General features: G+C 46.0%; 2 protein-coding genes across 4 annotated transcripts; one reads left to right on the top strand and one right to left on the bottom strand.

The window, feature by feature from the left end:
- Nucleotides 1-62: 62 nt before the first annotated feature.
- IKZF5 (IKAROS family zinc finger 5) lies at nt 63-13368 on the top strand. 3 transcript variants are annotated; one of them, XM_018910538.3, is made up of 6 exons: nt 63-151; nt 2481-2546; nt 3430-3523; nt 5432-5594; nt 5874-6056; nt 8130-13368. In XM_018910538.3, exons 4-6 carry the CDS (start codon nt 5462-5464, stop codon nt 9071-9073), a joined length of 1260 nt encoding a protein of 419 aa, XP_018766083.1. In that variant the 5' UTR covers nt 63-151; nt 2481-2546; nt 3430-3523; nt 5432-5461; the 3' UTR covers nt 9074-13368. The 3 variants fall into 3 exon arrangements, with proteins under 3 accessions (XP_018766083.1, XP_009085366.1, XP_050832346.1); XM_009087118.3 differs by having other exon boundaries at nt 2481-2550; XM_050976389.1 differs by lacking the exon at nt 63-151 and adding an exon at nt 1411-1530.
- Nucleotides 9975-17354, bottom strand: PSTK (phosphoseryl-tRNA kinase). Its single transcript, XM_030241327.2, has 6 exons — nt 16973-17354; nt 16528-16786; nt 15631-15829; nt 15155-15230; nt 14544-14637; nt 9975-13852 (listed from the first exon to the last, which is right to left on the bottom strand). Exons 1-6 carry the CDS (start codon nt 17228-17230, stop codon nt 13665-13667), a joined length of 1074 nt encoding a protein of 357 aa, XP_030097187.1. The 5' UTR covers nt 17231-17354; the 3' UTR covers nt 9975-13664.
- Between the last annotated feature and the right edge of the window lie 31 nt (nt 17355-17385).

The following is a 17385-nucleotide window of genomic DNA, read 5'->3' as shown; positions in this document are numbered from 1 at the left end:
GTCAGGGCCAACGCCCCCCCTCCGCTCCCGCCGGCGCGCGCGGGTCTCGCGAGACTGCGGTGGGCGGGGCCGGGCCGGGCCGGGCTGGGCCGGGGGGAGGCACAACAAACATGGCGGCGGCGGGAGGCGGGAGCGGCGCGGGGCGGCGGTGGTGAGTGCTGCCTATCTTCCCCTTCGCGCTTCTTTCCTGCCCTTCCGTCTCTTTCCCTCTCCCTTTCCCTCCCTCCTTCTCCTTCCGGGGCCTCCCTGTACCGTGATGGAGCCGGGCGGGGGGCAGCGCTTGGGGAGGGCCGCGCTGCCCCGCTGGGAGCGGGGCCGGGTCAGCGGCGCAGCGCCGAGGCTGCTGCCTTGGTGTGGAGCTGAGGGACACAGAAATCAGAGGGATCACAGAAATTACAGACTCGCAGAAATCACAGAGTTACTGAAATTGCAGGGTCCCTGTAATCGCAGGATCACAGAGTGGGTGAGGTTGGAAGGAATCGATCCGGTGCCACCTCCCTGCTCAGGCGGGGCCAGCCCCGAACACACGGCGCAGGTTCTGGGGTATCTGCCCTGAGGGAGACTCCGCACCCTCTCTGGGCAGCCTGTTCTAGCGCTGTCACCCTCACAGCAGAGAAGTTCTTCCTCGTTGAGGTGGAACTTGCTGTGCACCAGTGGCTCTGGTGCCACTGCTGGCTCCCGGAGCAGAGCCTGTGACACCCAGGGACACCCAGGGCTGAGGGCCCTCCCAGCTGGGGCTCCTCTCCAGGCTGAACAGCCCCAGCTCCCTCAGCCTTTCCCGGGCACGGAGATGCTCCAGTCCCTTCAGCATCTTTGCTGCCCATCACTGGATGCTCTCCAGAAGCTCCGTCCCTCTTGTCCCGAGGAGCCCGGAGTGGAACACGCGGGTTTCTGGGAGGTTTCCCATGCCGTGTCCCTTCCCGCTCTCCCTTGGGCTGGAGGAGGAGCGGGATCGATCAGGGGTGTTTGGAGTTGGTGACAGGTCACGGTGGCCACCGGCGCTGTGCTTCACTCCCCTTGCCACGGTCAAACTCCTTCAGGGAAGGGCTTGGATGGAGTTTGGAATCCTTCTTGCTTTCATTTATTTGCTATGGAAAAGATGGAACAGAGAACACTCTCCCTTTTTCCCCGGGGTTCCTTAGAAGAAGGTGGGATGCATACATATGCTCACAATAAATTTCTTTTCTTACTACATACATGTTCTCATGGATACTTTATGCTCTTATAATTACTGCAGGATTACTTCTGACTGTGTGTATGAAACTGCTGAGTGTACTCTATGAACTACTTTCTTTAGCAGCATTATTTAGGCAGTATATTTTATCCTGGCTGTTCTTTGACAGCAAACTTAGCTCACCTTGGTACTGTGACCCCTGTTCAGTCCAGCAGTTGTGCCTGGTAGAAAATGAGTAACCTGCTGGTGGTGTGAAGCTGGAGGAGGTGTGGTTGTGTCAGCAGAGCTCGGGTAACACCTGGTGTGATCAGCCCATCCCTGTTGTGTGAAACACGAGCTGGGCCGCTCAGTTTCTGGTAATTGGAATTGCATTTTCTGGTTTGCAGGAGTGACACAGCAAGGATCAGATGTGTGTCATTCTCCCCTGAGAAGGAGAGCTGCTGGCTGTGTAGCTCTAAAAATGCCACATAAAATCACAGAAGTGTTTGAGCACACAGATGGGAGCTTTGGGTCATGCTCAAACTGTGGTGACTTCCCTACACTGGTGTAAAGAAAAGGATTAGTGTTCTCATGATAAATCAGTGAGGTAGAGAAAGGAAGTCTTATGCAGTTCATCCCTAACCTGTTTATGAGATTTTTATGTCATTTTCTTTCAAAATTAAATGTTTATTAAAAGCAGTCAGTGAAATCAAGTAAGGCTGACAGAACTGGGGTTGTTCAGCGTGGTGTGGAGAATGCTTTGAGGTGACCTAATTGTGGCCTTTCAGTACATGAAAGGACACAAAAGAAAGATGGAGAGACACTATTTACAAGAGCCTGGAGTGACAGGACCAAGGGGAAATAGCTGTTAGATGGGATATTGGGAAGAAATTCCTCCCTGTGAGGGTGGGCAGGCCCTGGCATAGGGTGCTCAGAGCAGCTGTGGCTGCCCCTGGATCCCTGGCAGTGCCCAAGGCCAGGTTGGAGAGGGCTGGGAGCCACCTGGGATAGTGGAATGTGTCTCTGCCATGGGAAGGGTGGCACTGGATGGGATTTAAGGTCCCTCCCAACCCAAACTATTCTGTGATTCTCTGAAATAAGTTTTAGTGCCTTACCCAAAGGCACACTCAGATTCTCCTCTGATAACACAAGCCTTTGATGTTTTGAATGGTTTAATTTTAAATTGTTATTTCTTATTATAATTGATGGAATGTTGGCCTGGTCAGGACTCTATGTTACATTGTCCTGTTTTTCTCTTAATAAGCTTCAATATTAGAGATATCTTTAATATTATAATTAATATCCTGATTTCTTTTTTTTATTGCAGGAGACACCAACAAATGGAACACAAATTAACTTAAGCCTACAGGAGGCTGGTGACACCTGGAAGAGGGTAGGTAGGTAGATAGATACATAAAACTGTGTTCTAAACTAACTTAATGGTGATAATCAATGCTGTGAGTTGACCACACTCAGGTAAGATGGCAAAGAGCATCCTCATCTGGATGCCAAAAATGAAAAAACATCTGTCAGTAGGATAAGGATAACTTACATCTGTAAGTTTGGATACACAGGAGAAGAAATTTAAATGTGGTCTGGAACTCAGAACTTGAGTTCCTGTAGGTCACCTGAGTACCTATTAAAATAAGGAATATTCTTACTGAAATGGTAGCATTGTAAATTATTTCTGATTATAATCTGCAGAAATAATGTGACAGACTTGTTGTTCTCCTTCCAATGTATCCCAAGCTCTGTCTTCCCAAATTCATTGTGAATTGGGACTTTATAGAGGTTTGTTATTTACCCTCCCCAAAACAAGCCTGACCACTGATTTCTGGGGAATATTTAAATCACTTCAGTGCAAAATAATGGACTGGATTAAGATTTTTACTCAGGATAGGAAAGTGAAATTTTGGCAGAACTGTGAAACAGTTCTTTGCCTAAGGCTTCTTTCCAGCTTTGCTAATCACCAACATTCTATTGTTTCCCAACATTGCAGTTCCCATAACTGACTGACCCAAATCTGGGGTTTTTTGGAGCCAGGTGTTTATTGGAAAACAGAAGTGAGTCAGAAGTGTCCTTAGGTGACATCCAGGAAGCAGAGGATGCAGTCTTTGAAAAGCTTTTACTGGAAGCGTGATTGTTTTAATAAAATTTAGAGCAGCAGAGTGTTAGATTCTTGTCTTTCAAATACAAATATTTTTCAGGTTTCTTTCTTCTAACTCGTGGGGGTTGGGAAGAGTAATAGACTTACATTTCCTTTTTATTCCCTCTAGGAAAAGTGGAAAAGCTGTGCTCTGTGCTTGTTATCTGACGTGTTGAGGTACATTTTGGAGCATGTTTGCTACTTAGCAGGGAACTAAAATTCAGGTATGACCCAATATTTTTATTTTTTAAAAAGGCAGGTTGATTTTTATTACTATGTGTTTTTTTATTTTAAAATTTTATTTACTATTTTATTATTATGTCATTTAAGCTGTTGCTGAAAGTGATTTCCCCATAAATTGTATTTGGTGATCTTTAATGAGTTAAAAATTCAAAAATCAATATTCTTATGATTGCCAGTTTGTTCTTTGACTCAGTGTAGTGGGTATAATGCTGTCCATGCACCCACTAAAAATTATTTATTTATTCATTTCCTGCTGTGAGATATGGATAAAGAGTTGGAGTACAAACCAGGCTCAAAACTTTAAATGGTATAAAGAAAACTTTATTAACAGAATTAAAATAAAAAATTATAAAATCAGAACAACCCTTCTCTTCCCACACCGTCTTTTCTTTCCCACAGACAATGTAAAGAGACAAAACCTGGAACTTTCACTCAGATTGCCACCTCTAAAATAATCTTTCTTCAGTCCACCTAGGGAGTGGAGTCTCTCTTGCCATGCCATGGAGACTTCTCCACAAGAAGCAGTTCTCTTGTGGCTTCAATGTCAGCAGCAAATCAGCTGCCAGGAAAGGAAAATCTGTTTGCAGTGTGAAAGTCCCTCCCATGAGTTACAGCTTTCCCAAAGCTGCTTTCATGGGCCATGGTAACTTATGGGGCACTATTTTAAGGATGAGCTGTTCTAGCATAAAAACAAAAATTCCCTTTTATCTCTGGGATCAGAGGTTTTTCTTCTTCTATCCCTGGGGCAAAGTTTCTCATCTCTCTGTTCAAGCTTCTTGTTGGATTACAGCTTTTCAGCATCCACATGCTCCAGCATGATTGTCCTTCTCTCAGGGGCTGCAGGTGAATGCTGCATCCCCCCCCATGCACTTCATGAACTACAGGGAAAAAGCAAAGTCTGATTTATCAAAATACATCCTCACCACAGCCTCACAAAAGAATTTTAGCCCAAGACTAAGGCATGTCCTCTATCCTCTCCCATCTAGAATTTGACTCCTTCTTTACTGCCCTCAGAGTCCATGTTGTTTTCTGTATGTGTCTTCACCCTTTCCTTTTCCTGACTTGGGAGAGAATTAGTATGTTCAGTTTTTCTCAAGCTTTATCAGTGGAAGCAGTTTTTATGGAGTCCTGCAGCATTGAAAGGTTGCTCTTGCCCAGCCTCCACCACTGAGGAATGGCCCCCTGCTGGAGCCACCCCTGTGCCTTTCCTTCATGTGGGGTGTCAGGAAAAGAAACAAAACTGCTGCTGCTTTTGTGCTGCTGCCTAAAAGCAGCTAAGCAGCAGCACAAAAGCAGCAGCATGGCTGCCTAAAAGCAGCTAAGCAAACAAAGCTCATTGCAAGGCATGCTGAGATGGCCCCAGCCGTACTGGCTCCAGCTGCACGCTCCTGGCCGCACGATTGCCCAGCAGTGAGCCAACCCAGCCACCAGAGCCCAGCCAGGCCAGGCCTGGTGTAGCCATGAGAGCCCAGCCCAGCCAGGCCAGGCCTGGCCATGAGAGCCCAGCCCAGCCAGGCCTGGCCCAGCCAGTGACCCCTTTATGGCTTAGCCCATCCTTAAATGTGTTCTCATAGAGGCGTATTCAGCTCTTCTAAGTGGTTTAAATGGGTGTCACTCTTCCAAACTGGCCTGCTGATTGGTTAACTGCATGTCAATCTTCAAATCTATCCAGCTGATTGGCTCTTCAAACTAGGCAGCTCATTGGCTCCACCAGGTCCCCTCAGGGAACCACCCCCTCAACTGAAAACCAGACTTTGTTAAACCACGACACTCAAACTGTGTGATAACAGTAATTCTTCACTTAAAATCCAACCCAAAACCTGAACTTGTTACTATGAATGCAGCTAAACTCAATGACACTTGTGTTCTGAAAACATTTTCCCTTCTAGGCACGAGAGGTTGTAAATGAAAGAGTCAATATGGGGGAAAAGAAGGCAGAACCGTTGGATTTTGTGAAAGATTTTCAGGAATATCTGACCCAGCAGACTCACCATGTCAATATGATTTCTGGATCAGTTACTGGTGACAAGGAGGTAGAGACTCTCCAGGGAGGTGAGCTGATTCTAGTAACACAAATTTGATTTTTTTGAGAGTGACTTCAGTGTTCACAGTCCAGGTAATGCTGCAGCTATATGGAAGCATTTCTGATAGTCACTTTCATGTCACAAAGGATGTGTATGTACCTTTGTTTTAATCAGGGCATGTTTTTACAATTCTCTGTATTTCAAGACCAAGGGCAGAGAGAAGCAAAAGCTATTTGGCATTTGCTCACAGTGTGACAGATGGCATCCCTCGGATTGTTCATTAAAATCTGTGTTGCATTGTTCACAGCTGGGACAGAAGGAGATCAGAATGGTCTGGATCATCCTTCTGTTGAAGTTTCACTGGATGAAAACTCAGGAATGTTGGTGGATGGGTTTGAAAGGACTTTTGATGGGAAGTTAAAGTGTCGATACTGTAACTATGCCAGCAAAGGAACAGCACGGCTCATCGAGCACATCAGGATTCACACAGGTATGGGATCTTCTCTCTGCCTGCCTGGGAGGCCTTGGGGGATCTACTCAGCATTGGGATTTCCGAGTCAGCAGTTGGCAAATTCATCATGCTCATCAGTCACATGACAGGGATTTAGAAATTGAGCTGGCACTCGAGGTAGGAAGTGTAAGATGGTTTTTGATTTCAGCTCCTGAACACACTTCAGATCCTTTAGGACATGCAAACCTGGATCTGTAACTCCTAGAAGATCAATCTATCAAGGGAAAATCAGAAGTCTTAAAGTACTGCCTTACAAAAGTGTTGGCTGGCCTGTTATTATTTAGTCACATTAACTTTTTAAAACTCATTAACTTTCTCACCTTTGGGAAAGGTGGGGCTCCTTGCACTGCCCCTGCAGTGTTGGCTTCTTTCAGCAGGGCATGATGGGGTAGGAAATGGCAACCAGCCAGAAATCAGAGAGTTCTGAGCTTCAGATTCTGAAGGACCTGGTAAATTCTTCTCTTGTGTCTTCCAGAACAAGAAAATAGTAATTTTGGTTTGGTTTTCCTAGTTTGGTTTGGTTTGTTTTTTCACTCAAGGGAAGAAGATCCAAGGCCTGAGTGTTGTTTGTTTTGGAGGGCTGGCAGAGGGCCAGGAGATGGGTTCTTGTGCTGTGAAGGATCAGATGAGTCAGCAGTAAAGTAGGGAAGTGGCAGCTGACTCATAGCCTCAGAGCAGTGTAAATAAACAGCTACAGCATCCTGGACATCTGCCAAAGGAATTGTGACCCAGGCATGATCATGCAACCATTATTATTATTATTATTAAGTGCAGCCTACTGCAGGATTGGCTTCATGCTGAGTCTGAGAGTAGATAATGTGTAGTTCACCAGCTGTATTGTGCTACCTGGGATGCAAAACTTTGATCTCTGTGGAACTAGTTTAGAATGAAATCAGATTGACTAACTCCCTGCATTCACACAGAATTTGCCAATCTTCTCATACCATTTTATCAAGTCTCCAGATCTTTACCCATCCTTGTGTGTATATATATGAGTGCAGAGAGATGCTCATGGAGAAATCATGGTTTTACTTGGTGAAAAGAAGGTACTTAGAGGTAGCACAAAAATTGATTTTTTTAATCTTAGAGAGCCAGTGATGTAGGGGGAATAAAAGAAATCTATTTGGTATCCCAGACTGTGATTCCAAACTGTGGAGTGTTCATCAGTCACATGACCGGGATTTGGAAATTAAACTGGCACTCAAGATAGGAGGAGTAAGATGATCTTTCATTTCAGCACCTGAACACACATCAGATCCTTTAGGCACTTCTGACATTGCAGACCTGGATCTGTAATTCCTAGATCAGTCTACCAATGGAAAATCAGAAGTCCTAAAGTGCTGCCTTAAAAAAGTGTTGGCTGGCCTGTTATTCTGTTACTCACATTAACTTTTTAAAAATACTCAGAAAACTTTGTATCTATAAATTTCATTTGATAGAAGAACAAAGTTCTGCATGTGCAAAGGAGATGATGGTCTCCCTGATCATCATCCCATCTCCCAGCTGGAAGAGCACCCAGCTCTCCAGGGAATACCTGGCTTTTGTATTCTGTTACAACTCTTTAGCCACAGGCTCCTTTTTCAAAGCTCAGTCCTTGAGTGGCTGCTGTGTGTGTGGGTTATTCAGGTGGTAGTTCCAGGCTGTTTGGGAGTAGGGATGTTTGGAAGGTCCCAGAAGGAGACTTTCCCTCAGAGTTAGCATGAAGAACAGTGACATTTTGGTGGTACAGACATTGCTGTGTTCCCCTGTGCACTCCATGGGTGAAGGAGAGCTTGGGCACCACACAAACATCACTGCACTCAGTCCTTGGCGTTGTTGCTGCAGTTCCCAGGCAGGTTTGTGTGTTGCCCTGATTCCACTCAGGATTTTTCTGTGTGCTGATGATCCCTGGGTGAGGCAGAGCTGCCCCAGTGCTCTCCACTCTCCCAGGATACCCAGCTGAGCTCGAGGCTGGCATGACTGACGCTGGATGAGCGGCTCACAACGAGCTGCACACAAAGCCTTTTCCGGGCGCTCCGAGGTGCTGTGGGCTAACCTGTTCTGATTTTCCAGGGGAGAAGCCACACAGGTGCCACCTGTGTCCCTTTGCCTCGGCCTACGAGCGTCACCTGGAGGCTCACATGCGGTCCCACACTGGGGAGAAGCCCTACAAGTGCGAGCTGTGCTCCTTCCGCTGCAGCGACCGCAGCAACCTGTCCCACCACCGCCGGCGCAAGCACAAGATGGTGCCCATCAAGGGCACCAGGTCTTCCCTGAGCAGCAAGAAGATGTGGGGGGTTCTGCAGAAGAAGACCAGCAATTTGGGCTACAGCAGAAGAGCATTAATTAATCTGAGTCCGCCTTCCATGGTGGTGCAGAAACCAGACTACCTTAATGATTTCACCCACGAGATCCCCAATATCCAGACTGAGGCGTACGAGAGCATGGCAAAAACCACTCCGAGCGGGGGCTTGCCAAGAGATCCACAGGACCTCATGGTGGATAATCCTTTGAACCAGCTCTCCACGTTAGCAGGACAGTTGTCCAGTTTGCCACCTGAAAACCAAAATCCAGCCTCTCCTGACGTCGTTTCCTGTCAAGACGAAAAGCCTTTCATGATACAGCAGCCTGCTGCACCTGCAGTAGTTTCAGCTGTGTCAGCAAATATTCCTCAGAATTCTTCTCCAACCAGCCCTGACTCCCGGCCCACACACAATCAGAGGAACTATAGTCCCGTGGCAGGGCCCAGCAGTGACCGCAGTGCCCACACCAGTACTCCCAGTATCAGCAACAGCCAGCCGAGTACTCCAGCTCCGACCCTGCCAGTGCAGGACCCTCAGCTCCTGCACCACTGCCCACACTGTGACATGTACTTTGCAGACAATATCCTTTACACCATCCACATGGGATGCCATGGATTTGAAAATCCTTTCCAGTGTAACATTTGTGGGTGTAAGTGTAAAAACAAGTACGACTTCGCTTGCCACTTTGCAAGAGGCCAACATAATCAACATTGACTGAGAACATGCTTTTGTTTAGTTTTTTAACATATTACAGTCTATTTTTCATACTTGCTGATGGAAAGCTTGCACATTCCCATAAGGAGTCTTCACATTAATCAGTTCAACAAAGGAGGCAAATTAATTTCCAAGTTCTTGTAAAACTTGCCAGGGAAATTTTGTATCAGATTCAGTTGCTGTTTTATATGTAGCCTTTCAAAAAAAGCCAAGAGTGCTGTAAGGGTTGGAATGCATTTACATGCTGTGGTTGCTAAATTTAAGTTGCTTGCACTTAATCCCAATAAACATTCTGCAAGTGGAGAAGCAGAGCATGTGTCCTGAACCATAGGAGGTAATTCCCAGATTGTTTACTAGGCAAGACAAGATACATTATCCATAAAATATGAAAGGTCAATGCAATGACACATCATGTAGACACAGGACAAGGAGGAATGGCTTGATGGTGCCAGAGGGCAGGGTTAGATGGGATATGGGGAAGGAATTGTTCCCTGGGAGGGTGGGAGGCCCTGGCACAAGTGCCCAGAGAAGCTGTGGCTGCCCCTGGATCTGGCAGTGCCCAAGGCCAGGTTAGACAAGGCTTGGAGCAGCCTGTGACAATGGAAGGTGTTCCTCCTTTAAGGTCCTTTCCAACCCCAACCATTCTTTGACTTTGGACAAATCCTTAAAAACCTGGCTACTCAAACAAACAGAAGCAATTTTCATGTACAAAATCAATTTGATCTAAAAGTTGCTTTAATCTGATGAAGGTTAATAATAAGTTTTTGTTTTGCATAGTCTAAACTCTTCATGCTAGGAGTAAACACTAATTTAACTATTAGCACAAAATAGAAGATAACAGGTTGTTGTGAATAAAACTGTGGTAGGAAAAAGAAAGATCTAAAGGCCTGTCATTCATGAGTTATGGAAACAAAAAAGATACCTTATTTTACCTACACTCTACAAAATTTTCCATGTCATTGTTTTTCAGAGGAGGCAATTTTTAGAGACATAAAGAAGAGCCTGTAGAACTAATATATATTCTGTGAGATTTCTAACTGCCTTAAACTGAGTTGTACAGATATTTAAAATTTGCACAATTAAACTTCTGTCCTGCTGATAGAAGTTCTGATAGAAACAAACAAGTTTACAAATCAAACTTCTTTGTTCAGTTTTATGTTGGGCCAGGCTACAACTGAGAGGTTGCCTGTATTTTTGAGAGTTGTGTAATCCAGTTTATTGTAAATTTTAGCTGACTTGGAGGCCTGGTTTGTCCCCTCTCCCAGGTTTGATGTCCTTTGGGTGTGCTGGGAATAAGGGGAAGGACCTCTGGCTTTTTCTGGGCTCCATGTAGGATGCAAAGGAAAACTGACTGACTACACTGAAGTTGTTTTTAGGAATTGTGGATGGCAAATGATAACTGAAGTTGTTTATTTTGTTTCATAGTGTACACTCATCTTTAGAAGTCCTCAGGCTAAAGGACAGGCACTTTAACATAAAACTGATTAAAACATCTAATTAAAATGAATAATAACTTTATGTGCTAGATAGGAATTTGAGACATCAAAAAAATAAAAGAAGAACTGTTACTTTTCCCATATTTAGACATGCACTTTTACCTTGGTTTGTCCTACTTGAGACAAATTAAAGCTTCCCTTATCTATTCCCCTTTTTCTATCAGCCAACCATGTTTTGTTAACAGCAAGGAGATTTATTAATGTTCCACAAGTCAGAGGTTGGAATCTCAATAGGAAATATTTGGCTTATTCAAATTTATATTTTTATGCTAAAACTTCCTGAAACCAATGGAAAAACTTGGATTGATCAGGGTGAGATCAATGCAGGAAAACCACCTGTGTAAGAATTTGAGCTGTAGAAGTAATTTTGACTTTAATTAAATAGAAATTTGGATACCAGACGTGTTTCTGTCTGCCTGACTGACCTACTGTTGAATTTCTGTGCTTGAGGAACTGGGTTCTTTCTTGGCTGTGCAGCCTTGAAGTAATGAGGTTAGAAATCTTCCACTGGAGTGGTTCCACTGTAGTGATGATGAACAATAACACTGTCATCCCTAAAAATTGTTTTGTTTTCAGGCCTGGTTCAGAATTTGTTTTGCTGGATTTGTAAGACAGCATGTAATTTGCATTTTTCATCAGGACACTCTGTAATTCCAAAAAAATTCATTGTTGCTTTATACTTTTTAGATTTATTTTATAAGTAAAACTGCAAGTCTGTGTGTGTAAACATCCTTTATTTTAAGGAGTAAAAGCTGACTGAACTGGAATCCAGTTAGAAGTTACTGCTTCTGGACAGGTTTTGGAATCAAAATTTTTTCCAGTCAAAGAGGGCAGAAATGGTAGCTCTCTTTGGATCACACATTGAACAATTCTACAATTTAAATCTGGCTCAAATGTAGTGTTAAGAGAAGACTGCAAGACTTTACAAGTAGTAATTTATGGAAGTGGTTTTCCTTGCGTTTTTGGTAGATGATGCACTCTCCTATTCCTAAGCTCTGGCATTCCCAAGGAAACTTGTGGCATGCTGGTGCTCCAGGGAGCACCTTTCAGTACTGAGTGATCAAAGCAGCCAATTGCTCCTTGGCTTGTGGATTTTCCCCTGCTGGTTTTGCAGAAGGAGTCATTTCCACGGGCACAGATGTGGTTTCTGAGCTCTGAGGCTGCTGTTGGCAGTGTTCACATTGTTAAAGGCTTCTCTTTGTCCCATCATTTGGTGATTTAGAGAAATGACTCCTGAACCACGATGGCCTTGGGCAGAACTCAGGACAGGTCACTAATGGAGGAGTTGGGAGCAGGAGGAAGCCTGCAGGATCTCATGGAAAAGGGGCCCTTGTTTAGGAGGGGATCCCATTGTGGGGAATGTATGTTCTTAACAACAGAACTCAGAGTGAAAAAAATCTATCCCCAAGCCTTGCAAATCATTGTTTGGAAGGATTTTCCTGCTGCTGCCTGGACACCATTGGTTCTGCTCTGGAGTGACTAAGGGAAAGATTAGTTGGGACATCTCTGAACTGTTGAGGAATGAAAAAACTCTTTTCTGTGTTTCCTTGGGAAACTCATCATTACAGGGCAGCAGCAGCAGCTTTGGTGCTGGGGTAGATCCCTGTGTCCTTCCCAGGACTGTTCCAGTTCCATGATCACACTGTGTGTTCTGTTGTGCCAAACACTGCCCTGACATCACTGTCCCCTCCTGTCAGCTGAGGAGCTTTAGAAGGTGTATTTTCCTATTTTTCATAATTTACACATACTATTAACTGTAATTTAGAGACCAGAGCTGGTACTGGCAAATTCTTTCCAAGTGTAATCCCTTACACAAGCAGGCCTTACCCAGAGTCAGTGAGGGAGACTTGTCCAGGATTCTGGGATTGAGTCCTTTGTTAAAAGAACTTTTCATATTGAGTCCTCCATGTGCTACTCTGCACTCTTGGTGGTTTTTTTGAAAACCCAAATCCTCACATTATAAGGTGATTAGCATTTTAACTGTTATTAATGGAGGTTTGGAGAGGAGACGGAATTTTTCCATAGCTCAGTTCTGTTAAGTTCTGTAGTTGCAAAACATGAACTTTGTGGGGGTTTTGTTTTTATTGTCACAGATTATTTTATAGCTTTGTGGACATTTCTAACGTGCACTATTTATAGCACTCTTAATACACACTTACTGTTTTGAGACTGAATATTCCAATGAACATTTGAATATTTGAACATCTTCATTATCTCAGTTAATATTCAGCTGTGAAGGAGGCAATAGGAAAAATATTTGGTTTTTTCACAGACACATGTTTAGATGAAGAGGATTTAGACATAAAATGTTGATTGGCTTTTTAATAATAAAACTCAGTGCTGGGACACTTTCCAGAAGTGTTTGCCAGCCAAATAATCTGTTACTGTTTGTTTTGTTCCAGAATGTTTTGGGGGTTTGCTTTTTGTTTCTTTTTGACAAAGGGAATGTAATTTAGAAGTCTTCACTGGCAAGTTCTCTACTAATTTCAAGCTTCTTTGAAAATCTACAGCAAATGATGTTTTGCTGCAGGAAATCTCTCTCCTGCTAAAGCATCTCTTTCATTGAGCAATCTTTGTGTATGTGCTTCTAAGTACCTACTTTGTTAATAATATGTATTTCAGTGTAAAGAGCAGATTTTATGCAAAAATGAAAGCTGTTAGAGTTGTAAAATAAATTTTAATGTTAGTGAACGTTTCTGAGACGACAAGGTTTATTCTGAAATAACTCTATCTCGTGTAGTTCATGTTGTGAAGCATTGCTTTTGTAAGATATGAATAAAATAACACTTTCTAATTAGGTCCCATGTCAATTCTTAATTGCATATCCTTCCAGGGATGGAGCTGGTGATTTCCCAAGTGCTCCTTCTGGGTTAATTTTTTCTGATGCTGTGAAACTTAAATCTTGGGATGGTTTGCTCTTGGCTTGATCTCCACAGCCAAGAACAGCTTGGTTAGACTTGATTAAAGTGTTTCTCTTCCATGTCATGGGGAGTGGAGGCACAGGGGCTCCAGAGAAGGGATCTGCACCTCAGATCTCTCAGCAGCAGTGCTCAGAAACACTTGGGACTCCTAAACACCCAACATTCTCTATATCATTATTTTAAAATATATTTATTTACTACCTTGGTTGCCTCACGTTGGAATGAAGAAATAACACTTGTAGCAGGGTCAGAATATTGGGTTTTCAAAGTCTTTCCTTGCCTCAAGTCTTCCAAAAATTCTGCTTTCAGTTTGTTGAGTTCTTCTGCCAGGCTCTTCATCTCACTCGGGAGAATGTTTTTACCTAAAAGAACATTGAAGCTGAACTTTTAACTTCATGCTTACAGAAAAAAATCACAGAACCACAGAATACCCTGAGCTGGAAGGGACCCACAGGATCATCCAGTGCAGCTCCTGTCCCTGCACAGACACCCCAACAACCCCACCCTGGCAGTGCTGCCCAAACTCCTGGAGCTCTGGCAGCCTCAGGGCTGTGCTCATTCCCTGGGTAGCCTGGGCAGTGCCAGCACCTCTGGGGAGGAACCTTTGCCTAAATCCAACCTAAAGCCCCCTGGCCCAGCTCCAGCCATTCCTTCCTGTCCCTGTCACAGGGATAAGCCTGAACCAGGCACAGAGCTGAGCTTTGCAGTTAAGGACACTGAGCTGCTCCTCATATAAATCTTAGGAGCAAACCAGTGCAGGCTGCAAAGCCCCTGTCCTTATTGACACGTGTCCCAAGACAGTACTAAAATCCTCTAAAATGCTGCTCTCTACCAAATGGGTTTATTAAAGCTGTAATTAGTACACTTAATAAATATGATTCTGGTTTTTAAACCTACAAACTTCTACAAACAACCCTGACCAGAGCTGTGAAGGTGTTGCCTCAGGCACACCTGCTGGGATAGGATCATGAACAGTTTATCCCAAGGGAATTGCAGGGGCTGTTTCCCATTGCCAGTTGGAGCTGGGATAGGGGGCATGGGCAGATGAGGTACCTTTGGCATCCTGCATGGCCTCAGAGATGGCTCTCCTGCATGCCTGGTCAGCCTGATGGACAGCACTGGCTGCACAGATGGCTCGAGCTGCCTCCTGGCCAGGGCCACCAGCAAGGAAGAAAACAAGCAAACACTTTGAATTTACCTGACTTTTAAAGTGCTATTTGAGAACAACACGTTAGCAGCACCTCAGGCTGGCACCAGTGTCCCAGGCTGCTCCAAGCCCCAGTGTCCAACCTGGCCTAAATTAGTGTTCAAGTCCTAGCACAGAGTTTAGACTATGCAAAACAAAAACTTATTATTAACCTTCATCAGATTAAAGCAACTTTTAGATCAAATTGAATTTGTACATGAAAATTGCTTCTGTTTGTTGGAGTAGCCAGGTTTTTAAGGATTTGTCCAAAGTCACAGAATGGTTGGGGTTGGAAGGGACCTTAAAGGAGGAACACCTTCCATTGTCCCAGGATGCTCCCAGCCCCAATGTCCAACCTGGCCTTGGGCACTTCCAGAGATCCAGGGGCAGCCACAGCTGCTCTGGGCACCTGTGCCAGGGCCTCCCACCCTCCCAGGGAACAATTCCAAAGCTGTGTCCTCAAGCCCAGCAGTGCTACCTTCTGATCTGTGTCTTCCTCATTTGGCCTCTCTGGATTTTCCAAAGCTGTGGCCAGCAAGTTCATGATCTGCTCACTAAGAAAACAAACAGAGTAAACCATGGCAATCACACAGATACACTTCTTTTCTAATGATGCCACAGGAAAAAGAAAAAAAGAAAAGCATGATTCCAGGTAAATTTTTAAGGCAATCAGTGAAATAATCTGAAATGAAAAACAATTACAACTCAAATTATTTCCAGCCTTAGCATTTCAGACAACTTGCACAGAGTTTCAGTGAGAGGGCAGGAATGCTGTGAGTTTTGAGGTTAACACTGCAGAGTATGATGCTGTGAACTCCCACCAAGCCTGGATTCTGTGTAACTGCCAAAAATCACCCCTGAAAATACTTTTTACACCTTGTGTAGATACAATAAAAAGCTTCTACCACTGAAAAAAGCACTTAGGGAAAACTCTGGGATCAATCAGTGACATACTCATCCTCTGAGACGCCATCAGAACTGCTCAGAATGAGGCTGTGCTGCTCCCAGGTGTTTTTCCTGGGATCTGGCATTTCTATTTTCCTTGCCATTAATTGTATGGTCTGCTCAGGCACAGGATCACTTCTGAGGCGGTTCCTCTGCAGGCAGCATTCCACTGGACACTCTAAAAATAACTGGCAGAAGCCCAAGGAATCTAAAAAGAACAGAACCAGACAATTTGATCTTTAAACAGTTCAAGTAACAATTTCTGAGAGCAGCATGCAGGAGAAAGGCTCTACATGAATGAGGAGCCTCTGCTCTGCTTCTGAGCCTGACATAAACACAAATTTGGACAAGGAACAGAATTTTACCTCAAGGCTGCACAGGAAATGTCTGAGATCAAACCACAGAACCATGGAATGGTAAGTCACCTCATTCATCCCTACCACAGGCAGAGACACCTTCCACTGTCCCAGGCAGCTCCAAGCCCTGTCCAACCTGGCCTTGGGCACTGCCAAGGATCCAGGGGCAGCCACAGCTGCTCTGGACACCCTGTGCCAGGGCCTGCCCACCCTCCCAGGGAAGAATTTCTTCCCCAAATCCCATCTATTCCTGCCCTCTGTCACTGGGAAGCCATTTCCCCTGCTCTGTCATTCCATGCCCTTGTCCAAAGTCCCGCTCCAGCATTCTTGGAACCTCCTTACGTACTGGAAGTGGCTTTAAGGCTGCTCTAGGAAGGGCTTTACACGATCTACCTATTTATAATACGGCAGTAACAAAGTTACATTGATTGCTACTCTATAACAGGCACCCAGCAATCAGAATAACCCAGGCTCCGGGAGAGCACTTGAAAGAAGGAGCGCGCCGAATTTCCTACAAACATCCTCACGCGGAAGATCAGGGAATAATTACATTTGCGGGCCAGCTGGTACACCTCGTAGCGCATGCTCTGGTAATAGAAGTTGTCATCCAGCAGGAGGACGAGCGGCCGGGAGGCGGCTCCGGCGTCGCCGCGGGCGGCGGGCAGCAGCCCCTCCCGGCGGCAGCAGCCCAGGAAGCGCGGCCAGCCCGGCTGCGCGGGGCCGGGCAGCGGCGCCCCGGTGAGCAGCGCCCGCAGGAGCCCCTCCAGGCACTGCAGCAGCTCGCGGCGGCTCTGCTTCCAGCCGGGCAGCTATGGAGAGAGGAAGGCGACAGATCACGGCCCGCATCGCCGCCGCTGAGCGCTCCCGGCCCCGGGCCCGACATGAGGGGACGCGGCCCCGGGTCCGGCCGCGTCCCGTTGCCTGGCAACCGCGGTCGCACGCGATGACGCAACGCCGGCGCACCCGCCCCGGCCAATGAGCGCAGCCGCACTGACCAATGGGGACGGGCTGGTGCGGAAGGCCTCGGGCGGGATGAGCTCGTCGTAGGCGAGTAGCGCGCAGGCCCAGCCGGGCCGCTGCGGCAGCCGGCGGCTCAGGGCGCGGCCCAGGGTGGACTTGCCGGCCGCGGGCAGCCCGCACAGCAGGCACAGCCCCACCCGGGCGCCGCCGCCGCTCCCCCGGTGCTGCTGCTGCTGCTGCTGCTCCGCCGCCAGCGCTGCCGGTCCCGCCGCTTCCGCCGGCGCTGTGCGCATGCGCTGCGAGGCGCCCCCTGGCGGGTTCGGTGCAAACGACAGAGCCACGAACGGCCCCTGGAACCCGGCTCTGGTTTGACCCCGTTCTGCTTTTACCCATTTTTTACCCTTTTGTGGTTCTGGTTTAACCCGGTTTTGGTTTTTACCCTTTTGTG

This window comes from Serinus canaria, chromosome 6, assembly GCF_022539315.1.
Source record: "Serinus canaria isolate serCan28SL12 chromosome 6, serCan2020, whole genome shotgun sequence".
In the NCBI taxonomy this organism is placed as follows: domain Eukaryota; kingdom Metazoa; phylum Chordata; class Aves; order Passeriformes; family Fringillidae; genus Serinus; species Serinus canaria.
The sequence above is the reverse complement of the archived record's forward strand: the minus strand, read 5'-3'. Positions and strand labels throughout refer to the sequence as shown.

What these genes read in the sequence shown, in the direction of transcription:
- IKZF5 (XM_018910538.3), top strand. Translation starts at nt 5,462, where the DNA reads ATGGGGGAAAAGAAGGCAGAACCGTTGGATTTTGTGAAAGATTTTCAG. An exon ending in GGTAGAGACTCTCCAGGGAG is followed by an intron (nt 5,595 to 5,873) that starts GTGAGCTGATTC and finishes CATTGTTCACAG; the next exon opens with CTGGGACAGAAGGAGATCAG. An exon ending in GCACATCAGGATTCACACAG is followed by an intron (nt 6,057 to 8,129) that starts GTATGGGATCTT and finishes CTGATTTTCCAG; the next exon opens with GGGAGAAGCCACACAGGTGC.
- PSTK (XM_030241327.2), bottom strand. Translation starts at nt 17,230, where the DNA reads ATGCGCACAGCGCCGGCGGAAGCGGCGGGACCGGCAGCGCTGGCGGCG. An exon ending in GTACCAGCTGGCCCGCAAAT is followed by an intron (nt 15,830 to 16,527) that starts GTAATTATTCCC and finishes TGTTCTTTTTAG; the next exon opens with ATTCCTTGGGCTTCTGCCAG. An exon ending in AGGAAGACACAGATCAGAAG is followed by an intron (nt 14,638 to 15,154) that starts GTAGCACTGCTG and finishes GGCCCTGGCCAG; the next exon opens with GAGGCAGCTCGAGCCATCTG.